This window comes from Meleagris gallopavo, chromosome 1 (genome assembly GCF_000146605.3).
Source record: "Meleagris gallopavo isolate NT-WF06-2002-E0010 breed Aviagen turkey brand Nicholas breeding stock chromosome 1, Turkey_5.1, whole genome shotgun sequence".
Lineage (NCBI taxonomy): Eukaryota > Metazoa > Chordata > Aves > Galliformes > Phasianidae > Meleagris > Meleagris gallopavo.
Genome location: NC_015011.2, coordinates 142,602,178 through 142,624,741, shown reverse-complemented (window position 1 = coordinate 142,624,741; position 22,564 = coordinate 142,602,178). Strand labels below are relative to the sequence as shown.

The 22,564-nt window shown below is 38.8% G+C and overlaps 1 protein-coding gene across 1 annotated transcript in view; it reads right to left on the bottom strand.

Annotated features, from left to right (window-relative positions):
• Window positions 1–22,564, bottom strand: part of LOC104909264 (multidrug resistance-associated protein 4-like) — a 51,828-nt gene that overhangs the window by 16,071 nt on the left and 13,193 nt on the right. Inside the window, exons 3-9 of the mRNA XM_031557823.1 lie at window positions 21,430–21,550; window positions 20,482–20,706; window positions 16,153–16,242; window positions 15,517–15,680; window positions 11,443–11,568; window positions 8,497–8,746; window positions 5,574–5,678 (exon numbers count right to left, since the gene is read on the bottom strand). Coding sequence (XP_031413683.1) covers window positions 5,574–5,678; window positions 8,497–8,746; window positions 11,443–11,568; window positions 15,517–15,680; window positions 16,153–16,242; window positions 20,482–20,706; window positions 21,430–21,550 — 1,081 coding nt within the window. The remainder of the gene's footprint in view (window positions 1–5,573; window positions 5,679–8,496; window positions 8,747–11,442; window positions 11,569–15,516; window positions 15,681–16,152; window positions 16,243–20,481; window positions 20,707–21,429; window positions 21,551–22,564) is intronic.

The window sequence follows — 22,564 nt, the reverse complement described above, 5'->3', positions numbered from 1 at the left end:
AGAGCACTGATAGATAATGGCAAGCGGCTCGGCTATCACCTCTGCCAGTTCCCTTAGCACTCTCAGGTGAATCCCATCCGGCCCCATGGACTTGTGGCAGTCTGGTTGGAGTAGTAAGTCTCTGACTGCATCCTCCCAAATCGCAGGGGGTTCTGCCCGCACTCCAGTCGAGATTACCAGGTGACAGAGTGGAGTATCCTGAGGATAACTAGTGTGACCTTTAAAGACAGACGTAAATAAAGCACTCAGAACCTCTGCCTTTTCCTTATCCTCAGTGGTCACATTCCCAGCCTCATCCAGTAAAGAATGAAGATACTCCTGAGTCCTCCTCTAACCGCTGATGTATTTGTTTTGTATTGTTGAGTTTCTTGTTCCTTTTAACCCCAGCGGCCAGGTTGAGTTCAAGCTGGGCTTTTGCCTTTCTGATTTTCTCTCTACACATCTTAACAACTTCTCTGTACTCTTTCTGAGTCACCCGTTCCTTTTTCCACAAGAGGTAGATTCTCTTTTTCTCCTGGAGCCTCAAGAATAGCTCCCTGTTCATCCACGCCGGTCTCTTTCCCCGCTGGCTCATTCTGAGGCTCAGGGGGACAGCCAGCGCCTTTAAGACTTCCTTCTTGAAGAGCAACCAGCCATCTTGGACCCCTTTTCTCTCTAAGACTGATACGCAGGGGATTCCCCCTACTAGCCTTTTGACTAATTCAAAGTCCGCCCTTGGGAAATCCAAGGTAGCAGTTTTGCTGTTCCCCCTCCTGGTTCCACCAAGAATCGAGAACTCTATCATTTCATGGTCACTCTGTCCAAGACAGCCCCTGACCTCCACATCTCCCACCAGACCTACTCTGTTAGCAAACAGCAGGTCAAGTGGAGCAGCTCCTCTCATCAGCTCTTTCACCAGCTGCGTCAGAAAGTTATCCTCCATATATATATACTCCAGAAACCTCCTAGAGTGCTTCTTCTGCACTGATAAAACAGTTGCTTCCCCAGCTTTCCTGTAGGCCTCCTTCAAGTACTGAAAGACCACAATGAGGGCTTGCTGGAGTTTTCTCCAGGCTAACAACTCCAGTTCTCTTAGCCTGTCTGTCATAGGAAAGGTCTCCAAACCCTCTGACTATCCTCATGGCCTCCTCTGGAGGAGAAGGAACAGTTCCATGTTCTCCTTCTGCTCTGGGCCCTAGAGCTGAACGGAGTAATCCAGATGGAATCTCACAAGAGCAGAAGTACAGCAAGAAACTCATTCACCTGATGGTCAGACTTCTTCTGATGCAGCTTAGGACTACAAGTACCCATTGGCAGCTCACGCTAAGTTCTACATCAACACCCTCAACTCCTTCACCTCAGGACTGCTTCCCAATCCATTTTCTACCCAGTCTGTAAGGTGCAGGACCTTGCACACAGCCTTGCTGAACTTCATGAAGTTCACACAGGCTCACCTCTGTCTCTCTGGATGGCAGTCCCTTTTTTCCAACATGTCAACTTCACCACACAGTTCGGTGTCATTCATACACCTGCTGAGGGGGACACACAGTGCCCTTGTCTATGTCATCAGCAAAGATGTTGACAGACCAATAGCACTGGTCTAATTCCCTGAGGAACAGCACTCATTGATGGTCTCCACCAGGACATTGAGCCGTTGATCACAACACTTTCATTGCAACAATTTATTCAATTCCTTATACACTAAATGGTCCATCCATCAAATCCACATCTCTCAAATTTATTGACAAAGATGTCATGTTGTCAATATGATGTCAATAGATGTCAAAGGCTTCACACAACTACAGGTAGTTAACATCAGTTGCTTCTCCCTTACCCACCAATGCTGTCATCAATGGCCTCTGTTTTCCAAGTGCCTTAGCACAATTTTCAGTAGAATTTGTTCTATGATCTTGCAGGGCATAGAAGGGATACTAACTGGATTGTAGTTCTCTGGGTCTCCCTTCTTTGTTCCCCTTTAAAAAACGAGGTTTTGTTTCTCCTTTCCCAGTTAGTGCAGACTGTCACAGTTTCTGAAATATGATGGATAGTGGCTTAGCAACTCCATCCATAAGCTTCCCCAATACCCTCAGATGCACCTCAGCAGGCTTCATGGACCTCAGGTTCCTCAGATGGTCTTGAACACGACTTTTTCCTACAGTGTATGGTTCTTCGTTCTCCAGTCCCTGCGTTTCACTTCTGAGACCTGGACAGCGTCTCTAGAACACGTGATGGTAAAGACTGAGGCAAAAAAGTTGTTGAGTATCTCAGCCTTCTCCATATCCTGGGAGCTAGGGTTGGAAAAGACCTTAAATACCACCTAGTTCCAATATCTGACACTATTATGTCACGTGGCCATACACTACTTTTAATTTAAACCCATAAACAACCCATAAGTTGGCTCCTCATCCATCCCCATCCATGCTATGCAGCTGATTACTGACATACCAAGTGGCACCTCCACTTCATTTCCCCTATTTTTTATGAAAATAAAGGATCTTCATGTATTTAATAACAGTTCCCTCTCATTAAAGCAAAGCATCCTTGTAACAGGACCTGCCCTTATATCCATCTTAGACTGTACTAAGTACAACTGACACTAAAATGCAGACAGTAAAATAAAAGCAATCAAGCTGCCCTGTGACTAAATTTTGAAACTGCCAACAGGGGAAGCTTGCAACTAGCTCTTTTAAATGATCTGGGAAAAGTATGGTTGAGGTTATGAGAGGTATTCGCTCATATCTGTGAGTACTGGGAGAACTAGGCTGACATGCATGTGCCTCCTCATGTTGATGAAACAGGAAAGCCCTTAAAGCCCAGTAGCACACATCCTATCGGATTTGCTATCTCACAAAACAACCATGAGTTTTGCATTAAATCAGCCACAGCATAAGAATCCAAAGTTGCCTGTGCTGTGTAACATTCCAAAACCACTCTGTTGCTATCGTTTATCTCCATAAGATGGCAGCAATGCTGCTCTTTTCTCAATTCTGCTATTGATTTGATTTCTCGGTCCAGAGTACCCTGTTCAGGTACTAAATTGGAGTTAAGGTCTGGAGGGCCCCACCAGTTTATGAAAGAAAATGCATTTTTTTTAATGCAAAGTTTTTAGGATGAGAAAATATCTGTTATTAAATCAATTAATCTTTACAGAAAAGTAAATAAGTTTTCCCCCACACCAGCCCTACCACAGACCTCTTGATGACTGTAATGAGGTCTTGAAGTCATGTTTCTGAAATTACAAAAGATTCTTGCCCAGGTTTTCAAAACAAAACATCATAAGAGCCTAAATCATTGAAGAAATTAAAAAAAAAAAAATCTTAAAAATAATTATCCAAATATTAGACACTCAAGTGTTATTTAAGATATCATGGACCCTACACAAAACTAGTAACGAAAGCAAAAAGAATGACCACATGTATCTCATAGAATCGTAGAATCACAGAATGGCCTAGAAAAGAACCACAATGATCATCTAGTTTCAGCCCCCCTGCTATGTGTAGGGTCAACCAACAACCAGACCAGGCTGCCAAGAGCCACATCCAGCCTGGTCTTGAATACCTCCAGGGATGGGGCATCCACAACCTCCTTGGGCAACCTGTTTCAGTGTGTCACCACGCTCTGAGTGAAAAATTCTCTCTTAATGTCTAATCTAAACCACCCTTGTCTTAGTTTAAAACCATTCCCCCTTGTCCTACTACTACCTCAAGAGCATGCTATTCTTGAAAAACACCATTATTTATAATTAAAGACAGTTTGCCCCATTTTTAGGCACTGCGGCACTTTAAATTAGAGCACAGACTGATGTTATGCATAAGTTCATCTGACAGCTAATTGCCACCAAATGTCTCAACTCCCTTGGACCCTGGTAAGTATTTGTGCCTGTCATTTTCCTTCTGCTGCCGCTTCTTCTTTCCTAGCTTTGTGGATAGGTTTTTCATGGGACTCAGCTTTCAAAGAACAAATCACATAAAAAGTGATTCATTTTCTACTGCTTTATCCCTGTGGACTGTCTCACCATGGGGTCACACATACAAGCATTAATGCTAGAACATGGCACAAAGAACAAAGCAGTATGGTAGAAGGACACGGGACTGATCCTTTCAGTGGTAGCAACTCCTTAGGTGAGCGTGGGCAGACATTATATCCCATATCCAAATAGAAGTAGTAATTCATCCCATCTACAGAGATAATTCATTGTATAGAAGTATTATGCTGCTTAGGCTCCTCATTTAAGTGACTAAAATGACAAGGGACAAACTTGGCCACTGTTCAAATTCTTGAATTTTAAATTTTAAGTTTTTCAGTAGAACAGACAGGCTGTTCCAGAAATTAAAGACACATCATGAAAAACCTCGTATTGAAGAATCTCTAGTTCCATGCTGCTATCAGACTAGCCTGTGGAACTCAGATAAGCCTTGCCTCAGTAAAACAAGAGTGTGACCGTGAATTAATTGGTTTTGTTTATCTTTTGATAAACTGTAATACACCATGTTAAGTTGTTTTCCTAAGAGTCTATCTAATAATCCCTTTTTTACTTCCAGTGATTTTGGATTTGTGGGGTGTGTTTGGGTTTGTTTGTTTTTTTTCCTTAAGTATCTACTTTGGCTCATAATCCTTAAAAACAACTAAACAAAAAAATCATCATTCAGCCGTACAGTTGTTATACATAGATCCAACCAGTCATGAGAAACAGCGGGTAGCAAGCTAAGTTGCTTACATGACAAAGTACAGCATACTTTTATTATTCCTTTTATAAATCCTCTCTCACAGAACTCACCATCTTTTCAGGTAGCAACTGTATAAAATTAATTTGCATTATTATAAGAGTATGTGAGAGAAATATTCCGAGCTGCTTTTAAATTTCTGGGAGAACTGTTCTTCTCCCATGCACATTTCAATTAAATATCAAAATAAAAGTTAAATTAGGAGTTTTGTTTTCTTTTTTAAACAGAAAGGAAACCAGTAATTCCAGTCACGCTACCCAGCTTTACATAATATAAATAACTCAGGAAAAACCTGAAGGTGTTTTATGGGAATACTGTGCAACCATTTCCTATAGATTGTTAAGCATCATTTTGGCGAGTGTGATGCATTTTAAGTAAAGAACAATTTGTAACTGAACATTCTCAGTTAAAATACACAGAGTAACAAAGACTGGTAGACTAGTCTAAAGCTTTCAAACCTGCTATGGGAAGTATAATACCGTACTAGTTCTAGACTAAAGCACTGATCAACATTCAGTTCATTGCAAAAAAAACAAGAACACATATGCTAAGGCCTGCTTTAACGTGCTGACTGTCTTTAATTCCAATTTGAATATCTAAGCTGCATTATAATCCTGTTTAATAACAAGACATTTTCAGAATTAACGTACAGGTTTTTAGTTAGTATAAATTCAAGCATAGGTACTTTTAAGATGCATTTGATACTGTTTAATACTATTCAGCAGAGTTAGTCTAACATGCTAAAAGGTTTCTCCAACACAAATGATGGAATACAAAACAAGAGCACACTATGCATAGACATTGTGATTTTTAGGCTTACATTGCCTACAGCACAAGTATACTCTTAACATTTATTAAAAGTAAATTTACCTTATCCCAGTAGCAAGTCAAATCCTGAACATGAAGAATGACATTCTCATTATTATCATGCAGTTGTGGTTTGAAATGTGAGACCTCATCAAGTATCAGGAAGTTCTGCAATAAAAGAAAAGAACAGGATACTGCCTAATGTGAGACTGGAAAGAAACCCAAGAATATGCTTTTGCAAGCAGCATACAAAACATAGTTGATGGACAAAGTACACACACTCATGAAAGAATAGTATTTCCAAAGCAATGCACAACTCATTCAAGCAATGCACCTCTAACTAGCTGATCATCCCAGAGATCACTCGGAAGCGCAGATTTCATTACATAGCAGTACTGTGGGACTCTTAACAGCAACCTGCTGGGCAAACAGAAAATTCCTGAAGCAAACAGAACTTGACAATCAGTCCTGACAAACCTTATAATTGTTTGATTTCCTCTTCCCATGAAGAAGAGATGAAACCTTAACTGCAACCCCTTATTGTTCCATTGCTTTCTTACTTTCCTTGCCTAGATGCTAGATCATAAATAGCTCAAACACGCTTTGAAAGGAAAAAGGCAAATTCATGGGTAAAAGTTACCACAAGTTTAAAATAAAACACAGAAAAACTATCATGACTTGAACTGCTGACTATGAAGACCTTAAATAGGTCTCTAGCAGACAATACCTTAGAAATGTCAAGTGTAGCTAACAAGTACTGAGCTAACAGTCTGCAGACATGAGACTGGTGCTGAAGACTTACAGAAGTCAGGAACCAGGAAGAAACAAAACAGAGCTGACAGACAGCTCTGAGAATGAGAACAGCACTTCTACATGTTAGCAAGCGCAAGGGACCTTGCTGAAAATTCAGCATCATTTTTAAGAGAGCTGTGAGAAGCCAAAGCATTTCATGCAGTAATCTCCAAATTCAACGCACACATACATCTCCACCAAAAGGCAAAAGTGCAAGTCAATAGAAGTCTGAGATCTCCAGCCAGGTGAGTATTGCTGAGTCTCGTTTTAGACAGGCAGGTGCAAATGGCAGGTCTGAGAGAGAATCTGGGAGATGACGGTGGAAGTCAGAAAGAAATTCCAAACATACCTAAATCCATATTGCAGCATGTGACATAAGAAAAAAACCTTTGAAATATGATTTGCGTTTAGATAATGGCCCAGATTTCAGAGGGTTATTAGCAAGGAATCAGTCTCCTGCTTCAGCTCTTACCGGGAATTACTTTTCTAGCAGCAGCATTCAAATCAGCTATAAATGCTAGCTAGCCATTTAAATAAAAAATGTAACAGTACCACACATGGAAGATTTTAAAGAAAAGCAGTACAGAACAAGAAAAAAATTACAGGGCTAACACCAGGAGTTTTACATAGCAGAGGATGAGTGCAGAAAATCAACACTATGAATAAAGTTTTCAAAAGCAGAATAACTTAAGCCTTAAGGACTTAAGATCTCTCAAAACAGTCCTTTGTTACTTTTATACCTAATAATCTTCCTTGCAGAGAAAAATAAAACTGCTAGTATCCACAGGATGCTGAGAAACAAACATCAGCTTGAGATAGGACCATGTCCTTGAGAAGAAAACCTCCATCTTTTGTACTAAGATAATTTTTACCCTCCTTCCACAGTCTCTGTCAAAATAGCCCTCTGGAAAACAACTGTTCTCACTTTGTTTCACAATGGGACCGTGAGCCATTGCTCAAAAGCACGAGCTTCAAGGAGAGATGCAGCTGTATAGCTAAGGTGAGGGGACATGACAGCTTAAAGGAAAAAAAAGAAAAAAAACGAAGACCTTCTGCCACACAGTTCTCATGTATTTATGCATGAATACAGAGGAACAGCAAATACTTCCCATCCAACTATACTATTTTCACCTGAAGCATGGTATCTCCTGCTTTCTTGTCTCCAACCGAGCATATTTATGATCAGCACTGAAAACTCACTTGTTCTATAAAGCTTATGGAGAAAGTAACTTCTTAAAAAGCAAAACAATTCTTTTCAGTTTTGCCCATCCTTTAGCCATCATCCTCATCCTTTTTTCCCCCCTGTATTCTGAGTCTCTCTTCCTAATTCCTTTCTACTTACTTGTATTTCAGTAACACATCTTTAGTTACAAAGCATCTTGTCATCAGTAGCAGAATGCCTAACTCAGTTTGTAGCTTTGGAAATGGAAGCTAGAAAGTTGGTGTCTGCATCAGGGATGCTAAAGATTCATCAGGACAATTATTTGTCCATTCCAGTGAATCTTCATTCTGGAGCTAGTTTTGAAAAAGCATTCTACAGAATCCTAAGTGCAGAAAAACTGAAGCCAGCTCTCAGGAGCAAAATCTTTTGTCTTGTAGGATATACTGGAAAAGAAGACACGAGAAAAAAAGATTGCCACTATCTGCTCAAATGCCTTTGTGTCTTGTTCTTAAGGCATCTTGTTTAGACTTTCACTCATGTTTCTCAACCTGCATAACTAGAATGATCACTTGAAAGAGCACTGTGCGGGAGCTGAACACAAGGTACATGTAAGCACTGAAAAGACGTTGTGCAACATCCAGCATCCCAAGCATTTCTCTTTCTTTCCTCCTGTAGTCTAGTTTAAACAGTAATAAGAAATGTTATGGACTACAATTTTGTTGGGTAGTGATTTTCTCACATTATGCTTTTCTAACTCCATCTGCATCACCTTTCACAAAATACTTCTTTGAAGAGCAGATTTTTTCTGTTTAATACATAGTTTCCACGTGGACTTAGTACAATTAGCAAATTCATCAAAAAAAGTTTTATTACACTCAGGCATACGAAGAAAGACATTTTTAGGTACCTTCATTATTAAATGGCATAGTGACACTCAGTAAAGCCATATAATTACATGTATAGCATTTCTATTTACCCCAATCTAATATTTTTTCACCAGTGAAACCAAACCACTCACACCAGTAATCATACCTTGATTCGCCGTATGCTAACCACTGCCTCGGATACTCTCTCAACAGCCGAAGGGAAGAACAGAGTTACTGTCAGTCTGACTGCGCCATACAGGGACACTGCAACAAACACCCGACTTGCAGAGATAACATTGCCAAGTAGTACATATGCCATGAAAGTCATGAACACTGTTATTTTGCTTGCCACAAAGAAAGAGGCTAAGTTCAATCCTCGAAGGTAGGAGCTTTTCAAAACCATGGCAATCTCCTTCCTAAAAATGCAAAATATAAGTATTCACATCAATCCTTTCCATCACAGGTGCCCTCAACAATAGCGTGAGGGAGATTCCATTCTCAGGATTATACTTGTATATCCTTTCTCCTCCCCTTGCACCACCCCAACTCATATGTAAAGAACCGTACTCAAAAGTAACTGTAAAGAAAGCAGGGTACATGGAAAATAAAATTTAAAAGTCTTAGGAATTGAGGAAAATAAAAAGTTAAGATATGTAGTGTCTTCATAGCTATAGGAAAAAGAAGAATCTTTCAGAGACAGAAAACAAAAATACTCTTCTTTCCTTTTTCGGTCAAACTATCATCTCAATTCCCATTCTAACCTGCTTTGATTATTTCTGGATGGTGTACAAGAGAAAAAAAGAAAAGAAATCTGTCTAACGGTCAAGGATCAAGCAGGTCCTTATCCTTTCAACACAAAAAAAGCTGAGTTTATTCACAAACTCTTGACAAGATCAACACATCCTCCACAACCAGAAAAATAGGGCAACTTCCATAACTTTTAAGAGTCCATCTGTGGACCATCAATCAGCTGCTGTTCCTCAAGCTGGATCACGGGATTTGCAGAATTTCCTTTGATCTCAGTCTAAATCCTTTCACTTTGGACCCTGCTCCTGGTTTCTTCTGCTCCAGGAGTTCTGGTTCATAATTAAGAGAATTCTGGTTTGCAAGGCCAGTTGTCCTGGCAAATAGTCCCTCAGCTAAACAGTACGTGATGTACGGCACAGACACAGAAGTCTCCTTGCAGAAACATAATAGCTGATAAAACACGTGTTTTCAGTTTTCATTTTAGTTAAATTTCAGTTTTGATTTCTAAATGACTCCTCAAGTCCAGTGCTCAAAATGTTACTGCACTAGCTATAATGATACTGCCATCAGGCTTAAATTCATGGTAAAGTAAGAGGTTTTCTTTATCAAAAGAGACAAAATAATTTGCTTCTTCCCCACATATATACTTTTATCTGCTTGAAATAACATGGAATTTTACTAAAACAATTCCTAACTTATCTTCCTAAATATTCCAGCAATTCTCAGTTAAAAACTTGATCATTGTGATTACTTTCTACTGGAAACTATATGCAAAGATGAGAAAGTCGAGTCATGATCACACCGCTTGAAATACATTAGGTCCTCACTTATGAAGACAAAGATGCAGGATCTACTACTGGAAAACTAGTTAAGCAACTTTCCCACTATACTTGCCAAATTGGCTGAACTGACAGACTTTCAAAGCATTTCAAAGACATTTTCCCAGCTTAAAGGCTCACAATTTCAGACCTCCTCCAAAGGACAGCGAAAGAACACTTGTACGTAAACTATTTGAACTGGGTCTAATTTAATTACTTCTGGATGAAAATTTTTTCCCACATTCTAATAATCTTCTCACTATCTGTGGATAATTAACAAGTTCTCTGTGCTATTCTCCATAAATATCTGATAAATTACAATCTACCCATAGGCTTTATATTATATACCACACTGTCTATGGAAGAGAGTTATTTCAAAGGAAACTAACACCAACAGCCACAGGAAAAAAGACAGCAGAGAAGTTCAAATGTCATCTTAACTTTTCAGGGCCACTGTGGAAACACTGAGCAACAAATGGGCTGAATTTAAAATTTCTAACTTCTAACTTTTTCACAGCACAGTGAAAGGGGGCTCAAGACGTGTTTTGGAAGAGTTTATTTCACTCCACCACTGGATAGGAAACCACTAATCTTAATGAGGTGCTGACCGTTGTGATGTGAATGCACCCACTGAGGAAGTTTTCAATAAGGAAATACCCTCTCTGGCTCCATGCAAGACACTGAAACCTTCAATCAATTGAGACAACTTGGTCAGCATAGGATCCTATATTCTTTAGTACTGCAGTATGTGTATGGGAAGAAATATCTTGGGGAACATTAGCACATTTGAAAACTTGCATATGGAAGGGAAAAAAATGCTATATAAAAAAAAAAAAAGGAATGCCAAATAAATAAATAGATAATGACAGATAAAAAAGTAATAGAGAATCTATGGCAGGTTAATAACCTTCTACTGATATGCTGAAGAAAAACACTGCATGAAAACTAAGTGCTAGGAAATGTGCACCTGCATTCCTGTCAAGAATAGAAAGTAGTGTTGAAAAACAAATTTATGAGTTAAGTTTTAATCAGATGCTGACAGATCTCTACAAAGAAACAATGCTGCACAACCAGAGCAATTCTGAACTGCTATCATTCTGTCTTCCACCCCTTCCAGGTGGTTGGAGCAATACTTCAAAAGGCAAAAAGTGAAGAAGAGTAGTATCTGAGGATGCCATTCATTTAGGACAGTCAGATACCACATATTTCTCAAAAGAGAAATGTCTGCTTACTGGTCTCATTCTACTAGCTTAGAGGGCTGTGAGGATGAACCTGTTCAATTACTTTATTTATCAGTTGCCATTTTTAAGCACAACTGTAAAAGAAAATAAAAAATATATGTAGTTTACAAATATCAAATGATTTCTTACTTCTTCTGTCCTCTCGGAATATATATTTTCAATCCTTCATTCTTGCTATAGAAGACTAAAAAAGCCAATGAAGTTCAAATAAACATCACTTTAAAGTACAAAATAATGCACCTACTGACATGTAAAAAATGGAAGCAGATACAGATCACATACCAAACTGTATCTCTTCAGGATTACCTTCTCAAACCACTCACAAGTTCCGCAAATGATTTTTCCCACGCATACATCTTTATTATCTTCATACCACTTATGACTTCATTCATGGTCCTAATCCTGACATCTGTAAAGGCTGCTGTCTTGCTCCTGTAAACAGAAGTAAAAATTATCAGATTTTCAAAAGAAGATAAACTATTTTTATCTATAATACACTCATATTAAGTTTGTGCTCTTACTTCTAGAGGATTCACGCAAATGAAACTGCATTAGATGATCTTTCTTAAACAGTATTTTATAGCTCACACACAGCAAACAGATTTGATAATTCTGTCCATGTTCCTGGCATTCCCCACTCTTAGGGAACTGTCAGTTGATTCATGTCTGCAATTGTGTATCAGTTTGTCCCAGCACATTGTATTCCTTAAATTACATCTTCATGTATTAAAAATAATAATAATAATAATAATAAAAACGCTAAGTGTTACAATTAGAGCAAATAAAAAATTGGAAAAGCATACATTTTTAAGAGGTATTTTCACATTTCAAATCTATTCTCCAAATGGTATTTTGATGTTAATGAAACTGGCCTTGGTTTGCATCTTTTTAAGGCTAATCCTTCTTGAAGTACAGATTACTTGTAACACAGCACGAGCTATAATTTAGAAGAAACAAAAGCATATCTAAATTTCCTAAGTAAGTAAAGAGAATTTAAGTGATGATTTTCAGAAATGCTGAATGAAGCATACCTACTCTAGTCGTGCATTATGATTGAATTGATGAACAAAGTAGGAAATGCATATAATTAAATAATAAAGTCACAGTTTCAATTAGGAAAAAAGCACTGAAAGTTAGAAGCCATGTCACAAATGCATAAACCATGCTAATAAAACAGGTTACAACTCTGAATTCACTCATGTAAATAACTATACTTAGCACATAATTACCTATGGTGGGCCTTATTTTGATGAGTCCCACTTTTTTACTGTTAATTAACATATTTTTATATGTAAAATCAATGAAAGATAAGCTCAGAGACCATATTAAAAAAACCAACAACAACAACAAAAAAATATGTCAGTTTAATCTGCTCCCCTGCAAGATTTTTCTAGAAGTACAGTCATGATCAAAGGAGATATGAAGAAAGAACATTAGGTAACTGCTCATCATTTTAAACTAACTTACCAGTTATGGATTCCCAGTGATCAATAAAAGTTAGGTGGCTAAACCAAGTTATTACAGAAGAAATCAAGAAAACTGGCCCTAAAGTAATCAAGTCTTCTTACTAGCACTGAGGAAGATTGCTTAGCCTAAACCAACCTTACTAGCACGGAATGAGAGAATCTCTGCAAAGTCCTTTTTTTCCTCTTTCAAAAAGAAGCAGTGAGACAAAAAGATTTCCTCAAAAAATGCGAGACCTCCTCCTTCTCCCTCACCCCTGCATCACAAAACGCACAATGTGTTGTTTACGTCTCTGTAGTAACAATGATTCCCACCTGCAATCTTTCAAAAACAATTACCTTTCAAAGATAACTTCCAGATTCGGCCTCCAGATGACAGAAGGTTGGAAGGAACCTTTAAAGGTCATCTAGACCAGCCTCCCCTGCAAGAAACAGGACCACCTACAGCTAGATCAGGTTGCTCAGAGCCTCACCGAGCCTGACTTTGAATGACTCCAGGGATGGGGCATCTACCACCTCTCTGGGCAACCTGTTCCAGTGCTATACCATCCTCAGCGTAAAAAATGTCTTCCTTATACCCAATCTAAATCTCCTCTCTTTTAGTTTGAAGCCATTTCTCCTTCTCCTATCACAACAGAATCTGCTGAAGAGTCTGATCCCATCCTTCTTATAGTCCTCCTTTAGAAACTGAAAGGCTGCTATCAGGTCTCCCAGTGATCTCAAGGCTTACAAGTCTTCTCAGAAGTATTACACTAATACTCATTTTAAATTAAGCAAGTCACAGAACTCCTTTTCACACTCATGATGCATATCCAGTGGATTCTGGTTATGTTTGATGCAACAGTTCCAAATATTATTCTTTAATAAATAAATAAATGCATACATAGAGCTCTAAATGGGAACATTACGGTTGCATAAGCGCTGAAAGGATTCAGTTCTTGTGAATATACTTTAAACAGTCTTCAGTCCACTACCTGAACTATTTCTCAAATAATAAAGGATTTCACGTGTATTTTGTGCAACGCCCAGTACTCTTGCAGGTAAAAGCACAGGAAGAAGACAGAGTAAGCACCTGTATAATAAACTGGTGTGCATGCATTTACAACATTGGGTTAAAAACGCAATGTTGAGTAACGGCACAAATTATGTGCCACATGGACTGTGCTTGGATTTGTGGAAAAGCCTTAAATTCTTAAATTACTTATTCATAGGGTGATTTCCTTATATACATGCAGATTTCCAGCAATTGTCACGTGAACATACACATCATTACAAAGCTGAAATCCACTCCAGTTTTTCCAGTAACTCCTTCTGTTCACTGGGCATTTGTATTCACAAACAGGGAGATATGTGCATACATATGTGAGCAAAAGTTACTTCTGGTTAACGAATTCTTTCCCTTGCACTGCATCCAATAAAGTGGCCATTAATTAATAGGAGAAAAACCCAAGGAGTGTTACATTGCCACTGGCTAACCTTTAAAATACATACCTTACAGAAGATATTTTTGTCACCTTGTTGTCTGACCCTGGACAAGTCCCTTAATCTTTGTGCCTCAGTTTCCCATCTGTAAAATGGGGATAATAATGCTTACCACTTTGGAAAAGCACTTTGAACACCATGGATAAGGCACTATTTAGGTGCTAAGTATTTCAATTGTTGACATTAAAACTCAAATCAAGAGGAAAGTAGCTTGACACATATGAATGCATAGCACATATCCAGTGAAAATTTATACTTAGGAATATACATTCTACAAACAGATCTTATCGTGAAAAACCTAAGAAGCTGACAGAGAATATGGAATGATTCATTATTTGAGAAATAGCACATGAGCATAATAACTGAAGACTAACACAGCGATTACAAGCAGAAGTATATCTGAGTCGGTGTACCTTCATAATTCTCAGCTCTCTCTTCCTATCCAGCCATGCAATGGCAATGCCAGTCAATACTTCTGGAAAACCTGTCTTAAAATACAGCTTGAAAATAACCCTACAGTAATCCACTAAAAATGAAGTTCTGCTTATTTGAAAAGCTAAAAGGAACCCATTCACCCTGAACAGAAATGCAACAAAGATGCGTAGCACTACAAAGTGTACAAGTACACAGAAAAATGAAAAAGTCATTTATAAAATCAAGATGAAAGTAGAGCATGATTTATTACACAATAGAAGGAAAATTAGGAAGCCAGAATATTGAAGATAACTCGACATTCCCACTTGAGGTATGTCATTTTTTAAGAAGTCACAGAAAAATAAATTAAATTTGTCTGACAGCAGAAAACTAGAGCAGATCCATTTTATGTATCTGCAACCCTAGAAACTTAGAGCTAGAAACAGTTGCCATCAAAACAATGGTCATAATATTGCTCTACCTTTCTCTCATTTCCTTCGCCTTTTTCTTCTCTGCATCTTTATCTTGGAGGAGAGACAGCAAGATTTTTAAACACAAAACTTCCAGAGCTTTCTACTCCAAGTTTATAATCTCAGTAAGTCAAACTCATGGCAAGAATGACAAGTAATAATCTCTCCCCTAAGCATTAGCTAGGTAAGGCAAAGCTCAAGTTGCTATGCAACTCTATGCCCAAAATCTACAAGGTAGATGTTGAAGAGCTACAAGGGAGCTACGGAAATAGCCCAAGGCTTTAATACACCGGACGTCTAAGAAGCGCCAGATACTGTCTGCATCTCCAAGGGACAAACAACTTCAAATCCCTATGAACAGAGCTTCAGAAATCTTGCATTATTAACTATGAGAAACACTGGCAGAGATCAAAGAGAAAGCAAAAATCCTCACCAAATGGAAGCTGTTTTCATCCCAGTACTCTAACTCCATCCAGCCCTCAGACAACGAAGTATGCACATTTTCAAGCTCAAGTCAGGAAATACCTACAACCTGATGTATGCAACCTTACCTTAAAGAAGAAAAAAGCCTCCCAATGCAGGTTTGTATAGGCAGAAGAATAATCAGTACCGCCATTCCTGCAAGACATGATGGGCCTATTTCCATCCAGAGAAGTACTGTTACTGCTACAGCTTGAATTGGTCCAGCCCACAAGAAGTGCAAGAAAATTGTTACCTAGGCAAAGAGATAAGAAACAAAAATCAGCTTTCAGTCCTAGCTAAAACATTAAATCCTAATAATGTGTAATTGAGAAAGCACCTCTGTTTGCAGCAGATACTGAGGCATTCAGTCAGAAGACTTGGTGCAATTCTGCACCAGATTCAGAGACCTGAATACAGCAGTCTACACTGAGGTGCCTAAGCTTTAGAAAGCAAATAAATCCCCACATTGACTGGCTTGTACCAACATTCATCTGAGCTTAGGAAAACAGCAGGAAAGTATGAAATAGGCAAAAAGAATGCCTTATGAGAATAAAAAATGTTTTAAGGAGTTGGGTTCGATGATACCTATTGATACTTTCCAGCTAAGGATACTCTATGATTCTATGACTCTATGAATATATCTTTCCACATGATATTTGAGAAACAACTAGAAGAAATGTTCATAAGAAATACTTATCACCAGAAAGATCTGTAATAGTTCTTACCTGATCAAATTTGTTCACATCATTTGAGAGAAGATTTACTATTTGTCCAGTGGTAGTTTTTGCCATAGCTACATTACTGAGACGAAGTGCCTAAAAAATTCAAAGCAGTCCCAATTTGTCACAGCTTATACAGCACAGAATGCATATACTTAGAAGACTCAATACACAAATACAGTGCTGGAGCAAAAGCTTTTGCCTGAGAGTATCTGGGCACAATTCTAAAACGTTAGACAATATGTTGGTTAACATTCCAAAGTCCTGAAGGTGAGCCTATTGAAAAAACAAGCAGTATAGGGAAAAGACTGCAAGAACACAGGTGCCATAAAAAACACTCTCATCACTTTCTCTGAGGTGGGAAAATACCAACATAGCAGTTATTAAAGCTAAACGGAAAAGCTTTTAACCTTTTGTTTACATTTCTCTCCCACCCACATTATGAGCAACTTTACAAAATTAAAATAGAAAACTCTACCTGAAGAACAAATTAAAATCAGGACAATGTTTGGACAATCAAAATAATTTTGTAGTGAGATTCCTGCCAGAATACAATAAATGAAGTTATTCTTTTTATATTATCACTCCTTAATAACAATGCAAACTCCATTGTCTGTCTTTGAAAAGCAAAGTTAATATCCCTCTACAAAGTGTAAACATTTCCATTGGTATCAACACCTGTTAAATGCTAAAATTTCTATTTTATATTAAATGAAGCGCGTACTATGAAAAACAACAGCAATAAATACCAAATAGTTTTGCAGGCTGATATAGATTAATCGGTAGAAAACAGAATGTGATTACAACAATATCCCCAAAAATATCTTATCTATAAACCTGCAGTCTGAGTATTACCACTGAGATGCAAACTGAGATAGCTCTAAGATGCAGATAACAGACTCTGCTTCCTTCTATACTTGCTACAAAGAAACAGTTTTGCTGCACAAATAAAATAACAAACAAAATGTGCTACACATTTTCCTGTAACAGGAAAGTTCACTCCCCAGAAACACCGAGCGTTTCTACCTAATGCACATCTACTTTCCCTTTCCACCATCTATGGCTTTAAATATTGCTTTGATCATAGCACTTCCAAATTCACTCTCAAGATAAGAAACACAACTAAAAAAATAATTAAAGCTAACAATTTTTAAAAAGCAACTATACATTGAATTTACATTTGACTTTACATTTGCCAATTCTCTGTTTTCAGCTCAAGGATATTCTGTCCATTACTTTTCCATACAGATCTATTTCCCAGCACAAATCCTTTCTCAAAGAAAACAGTTTCTAGTTATATCACAGAATCAAGAATGGCCTGGGTTGAAAAGGACCACAAGCACATTTTCAAACTCAAGTCAGGAAATACAGGAAAGGTGTCCTGCTTGCAAATGCCCTGGGGCTGCTCCATCCCCTCTTCTCACTGGGGCTGCCAGTGGGTACTGGGACTGACACCACGCTGGGTCTCACCAGCTGTACCCCAAAGGGTAAGGGCACTGCTGTTTGCCACCCTCAGCTACTAGATCACAGAATCATAGAACAGCCTGGGTTGAAAGAGGACCACAACGATCATCTAGTTTCAACCCCCCTGCTATGTGCAGGGTCACCAACCACCAGACCAGGCTGCCCAGAGCCACATCCAGCCTGGCCTTGAATGCCTCCAGGGATGGGGCATCCACAGCCTCCTTGGACAACCTGTTCCAGTATGTCACCACCCTCTGTGTGAAAAACTTCCTCCTAACATCTAACCTAAACCTCCCAGTCTCAGTTTAAGACCGTTCCACTTGTCCTATCACTATTCACCCTCATAAACAGCCGTTCTCCCTCCTTTTCATACACTCCCTTCAAGTACTGGAAGGCCACAATGAGGTCTCTCTGAAGCCTTCTCTTCTCCAAGCTAAACATGCCCAGTTCCCTCAACCTTTCCTCATAGGAGAGGTTCTCCAGCCCTCTGATCATCTTAGTGACCCTCCTCTGGACCCGCTCCAAGAGCTCCTTCCTGTACTGGGAGCCCCAGGCCTGGACGCAGCTCTCCAGATGGGGCCTCACAAGAGCTGAGTAGAGGGGGACAACCACCTCCCTCTCCCTGCTGGCCACCCGTTTTTAATGCAGCCTATAACACAGTTGGCCATTTCTACACTTACTAGTTCAGTTTACACTCTGTTCTTTTTCAGATGTAATTGTACAGACCAAATTTCAGTATTTTTACCATTCCTTGACTTCTGTACTCCAATCTTAGTGTTTTAATCTCTCCGTGCCCCAAACTGCTAATTCAAGGGCACAGAGATGGGATAAGAAGTGACTACAGAGAAGAATACTGTAACTATTCAGTCAAGTAACTCCTGACACCTTTCTGTCTGCTTCCTGTCTCAACTATTTCACAGGCTAAACCACTTCAGTGTTTAATTCTGAACCTTCAAGAATTTATATGATTAAAGTCTTCCTCACCTCCAAGCCTTCCATAAGTAGTCTTTGGTTTTAAAGCATGAAGTTGAGGTATGAGACAGATTTGCCTTTTTCCTGTGCATCACGAGTGCTTCTTACTGATCACAAAACACCTCAGAGCTTGAATACAGGCTTTTTGCAAATAAGATGAGATTTTAACTTTCCCAGAAACAGAAAAAAAAAAAGTTTGATTGCTATCTGAAAAAAAAAGTTTGATTGCTATCTGAAGTTCTGTATTAAGGATGCTCTCCCACTCAACCCACTCATCTTTGCAAATCCAAGGTTCTATTTACTACAGCATTTAATGATCACAGCAAAACTGCTAGTAAATCAGCATCCAGATTCTTTCAAAAGCATCTATGGGGATAAAGAGGAAGTATGACCTATCTATAAGCCTCAGATAATGAAGACAACTGATTAGTACAGTTTATCAATGTTCTACTGCGACCTCAGCCTTCACCCTCAGGAGTAAACATTTATGAGATGAGGGGAGATTAATTTCACATTTAATCACATCTCTAGAAATAAGGATGCACATTATAAACACTTCTTTGCCAAGCTTCTAGGCTTCTAAGCTAATATCAACACTGCAACAACAAAATCACTATATACATATTTCATGAATTTCAAACTGTTATGATAATCAGTTCAGTAAATTAATACCTTAGAGATGTGCCTACGTACAAGAAAGCACTGTGCCATGTTAGAATTGAGTTCCCAGAGGACAATTTCCAAAGTAGCAGAAGAGGGAGAAGAATAACATGAAAAAGAATCTCCACTCACAATTTTTGCTCTCCTCACTTCTACTGCTTTACCTAAAAACCTCACATAATCTATCACAGCATTCTAAGTGTAGTGGGTGGCACTTATGGCTAAAGTAACATGGTTTTATTTGTATTTTAAGTAAGATTTACACTCCTGATCCTTCACTCAAACTTCTTTGCTGAGGTCTGCCACAGGCAGGTTGCTGAAGTGAGAAGCGCAGGGCATTTTCTCTTCTAACATCCACTACCAGCTTGGAAGTGGAAACAGACTCAATGGCTCAGGCACTCAGCACCTCCAGAAGAGGGAAGCAGACATTCAGAACTGGCTTACTCGCTCCCCAGAACACCCCAAGGCCAGCATTTCACACTTAAGAACGAACAGATATGGCACTATGTTACTCAACCTCATCTCGTAACGTGATATCCCCAGCTCCTCCTCATCCACCTTCCATCTGATAGCAGCCCTGCAGCCTGGAGGGGGCAGCAGCAATACTGTACTATCTTCACATCTCACTGAACTAACCCCATGCTCTTAGCCGGAAATCCCCCTGTCCTGCAAAGCAGGCAGTTCACAGTCCCTAAAGCACTGCGGAAGAAAACAGAAATGAGTCAGGCCATTAATCACAGCAGGGGGGTAAGATCACACAGTGAAGCAACTCCCAGGCACGGGGGTGCGGAGGCTCATGGTGACATTCAAACACAAAGTTCTTCCTGGGGAAGAAACTGGAGGACTGAGAGATTGCAGGCAGGAAGCAGGTAGGGCCCAGCACCCACCAGCAGCTCTGCTCTTCTGCTGGATGCTGACAACCTCCTGCTGCTCCAGCAACCAGCCCTTCCACTAGCAGCAGGTGAACACCAGCAGCTTGTCCTAAGCTTTAAGGGCTATTCAGTTCATCGCCTTCACTATGAGGACTGAAGTGGTCATTCAGACATCGTGTTAGGGAGAGCAAAAGCACAAAGATTCATTTAAGAGATGATGTATATTAGCAGAGCGAAATACATTTCTACAAACGAGTAACTTCAGTGGCATTGCAAGAATAAGCATAACAAAGAGCTGTATTTTTAACCCCACACATCACATGAAATAGCAACTGAACACCAAATATTACATGTAAATTTTGCTTACCTTCCGATAAATCATATGACACATAGCCACTCTTAGCTTCATGCCAGCCCGCTGTACATGATAGAAGTATAAGTGGTGCATTATAGCTAGAATGAGTGTGCACACAGACAGAGCAGCTGCGTAGCAATATGCAATATTCAAAGCCACCTCATCTGAGGCATCATAGTTTTCAAAATAACTAATAATTTTTCCCAAAAATATTGGCTGAACTATCTTGAGGGTTTCCTAAAAGAAAAAGAAGAAAAAAAAGCATCAACAATTTTATATCATACCACGCTTCCGATTTCAGCGTCCAAGCAAATAAAAGTCAAGTTACTGCCACAAATTATATCCTACGTTATTTTTTTATTCTCTAAAACATCAAGCCAATTTTTATAAAAATGTACTCCAAAACGTACCCATTATTTTTAACGGGTTAAATTATTTTGGAGTACGTTTTTATAAAAATTGGCTTGATGTTTTAGAGAACAAAATTAAAGCATTAAGATTTAGGTAAATTTTTAAAAACTCTGTTACTTATGAGTAAGAGCTTTGAGGTTATAGAAGTTACGTGAATATATATTACACTTGCATATTCAAGATAACTTAATGTGTCCTTTACAACCATTTACATATATCAGAAAAAAAACCCCGAACAGATACACAGATACACAGAATACACAGAATAAAGCTAAGCCCTATAAAGCAAGTAAGATAGTTTGTAATGTCTCAAAAGTATTGCATTGGAATCATTCTCTATTACAAGTCCATAACTCTGCAGCCACAGCTCAGTTTTTCAGTCTCAAAGGGGCTGCAGCTCTGTCTTATTTTTCTGAGAGAGTATATGAACAGTATGGATTCTCTGAACAACTCCGCATAAAATCGTCTAAGTATTACACAACCTCAAAGGTCAAATTCCACATCACTGCTAGCTAAGAAATATGCTGCATCGCATTTTATATCACTTACCTCAATCATTGTGAAAATTCCAAGAACTAAATAGGATTTCCAGTAACAAAGAATAATAGCTTTTGTCAAATGGGGTGTTTTTCCTCTCTTTTTTGCTTTTTGCACCTCTTTATCCCAGTACCTGACAAACAAAAAACAAATATGCTGCAGACAGAAGTAAAACAATAAGGCAATTCTCTGGAATAAAACAGTTTCAGACTTGCAGCAAGATTGCCACGATCACCTTCATGCTCTTCATTCATTAAGAAATTAAGAAGATAACAGGTAATAATGTTTTCTGATCAACATACACTGCTTAGCATTACAAGATTAGTCTCCTATAATCAGACCTTCTCTCATGTCTGTCCCTAACTTGTCTTTGCCCTATGATTTCATGAGAACGAACAGATATGGCACCATCTGCCTTCTTAAAGCATCAGCAGCAGTTCAGTCACTTTGACTCCCCATTTCCCTCTGAAGGAAAGGATTTCACCAGCTGAGTAGCAATGACCTTTGTGTTAACCACGTGTCTACCCACAAGCAAGATACAATCTGTTCAGATTAAAATCAAAGACGATAATACCAAGAACGATGTTGTTCAGTTAAATGCAAACATGAAATTAACTGGAACTTAAGGAGACATTCAAATACACTTGTCAGACAAGAGGCTAAATATTTTTTGCCAGGCCCTCTGACTTAGCTTGTTTGAGGGCTGAAATTAGTCTAACTCATGAAAGCCAATTTTATTATTTTGTAATATGGCACACAAGTTTGAAGTATACAGTATGGATGCGAAAACATAACTTCTTAATTTTTACCTTCTTTTTTTATTAAAAGGATTATAGTTATTGTCTAAATAAATGCTCCAGAATCAGAACTGAAACTAGACAGATTCTTTTTGCTGGCAAAAGAGAAGAAGCTGCTTCCTTCAGTGGCTATTTATGAATTATATTCTTTGCTTTTGAGCCAAGTCCACTAGAGAATAAAAAAGAACTTTTTTTTATTTGGCATGCTGTATTTTCTACCATTTCCTGACTCATGGAAAGTGTGTGCTTTTACTGTAAGAATCATTGGAAAGAATTCATCTTTCTCTAGAGTGCACTCCCTGAACAGCTTCAAGACACATCCTTGGACTTTAGCAAAGATTTCAAGCCAG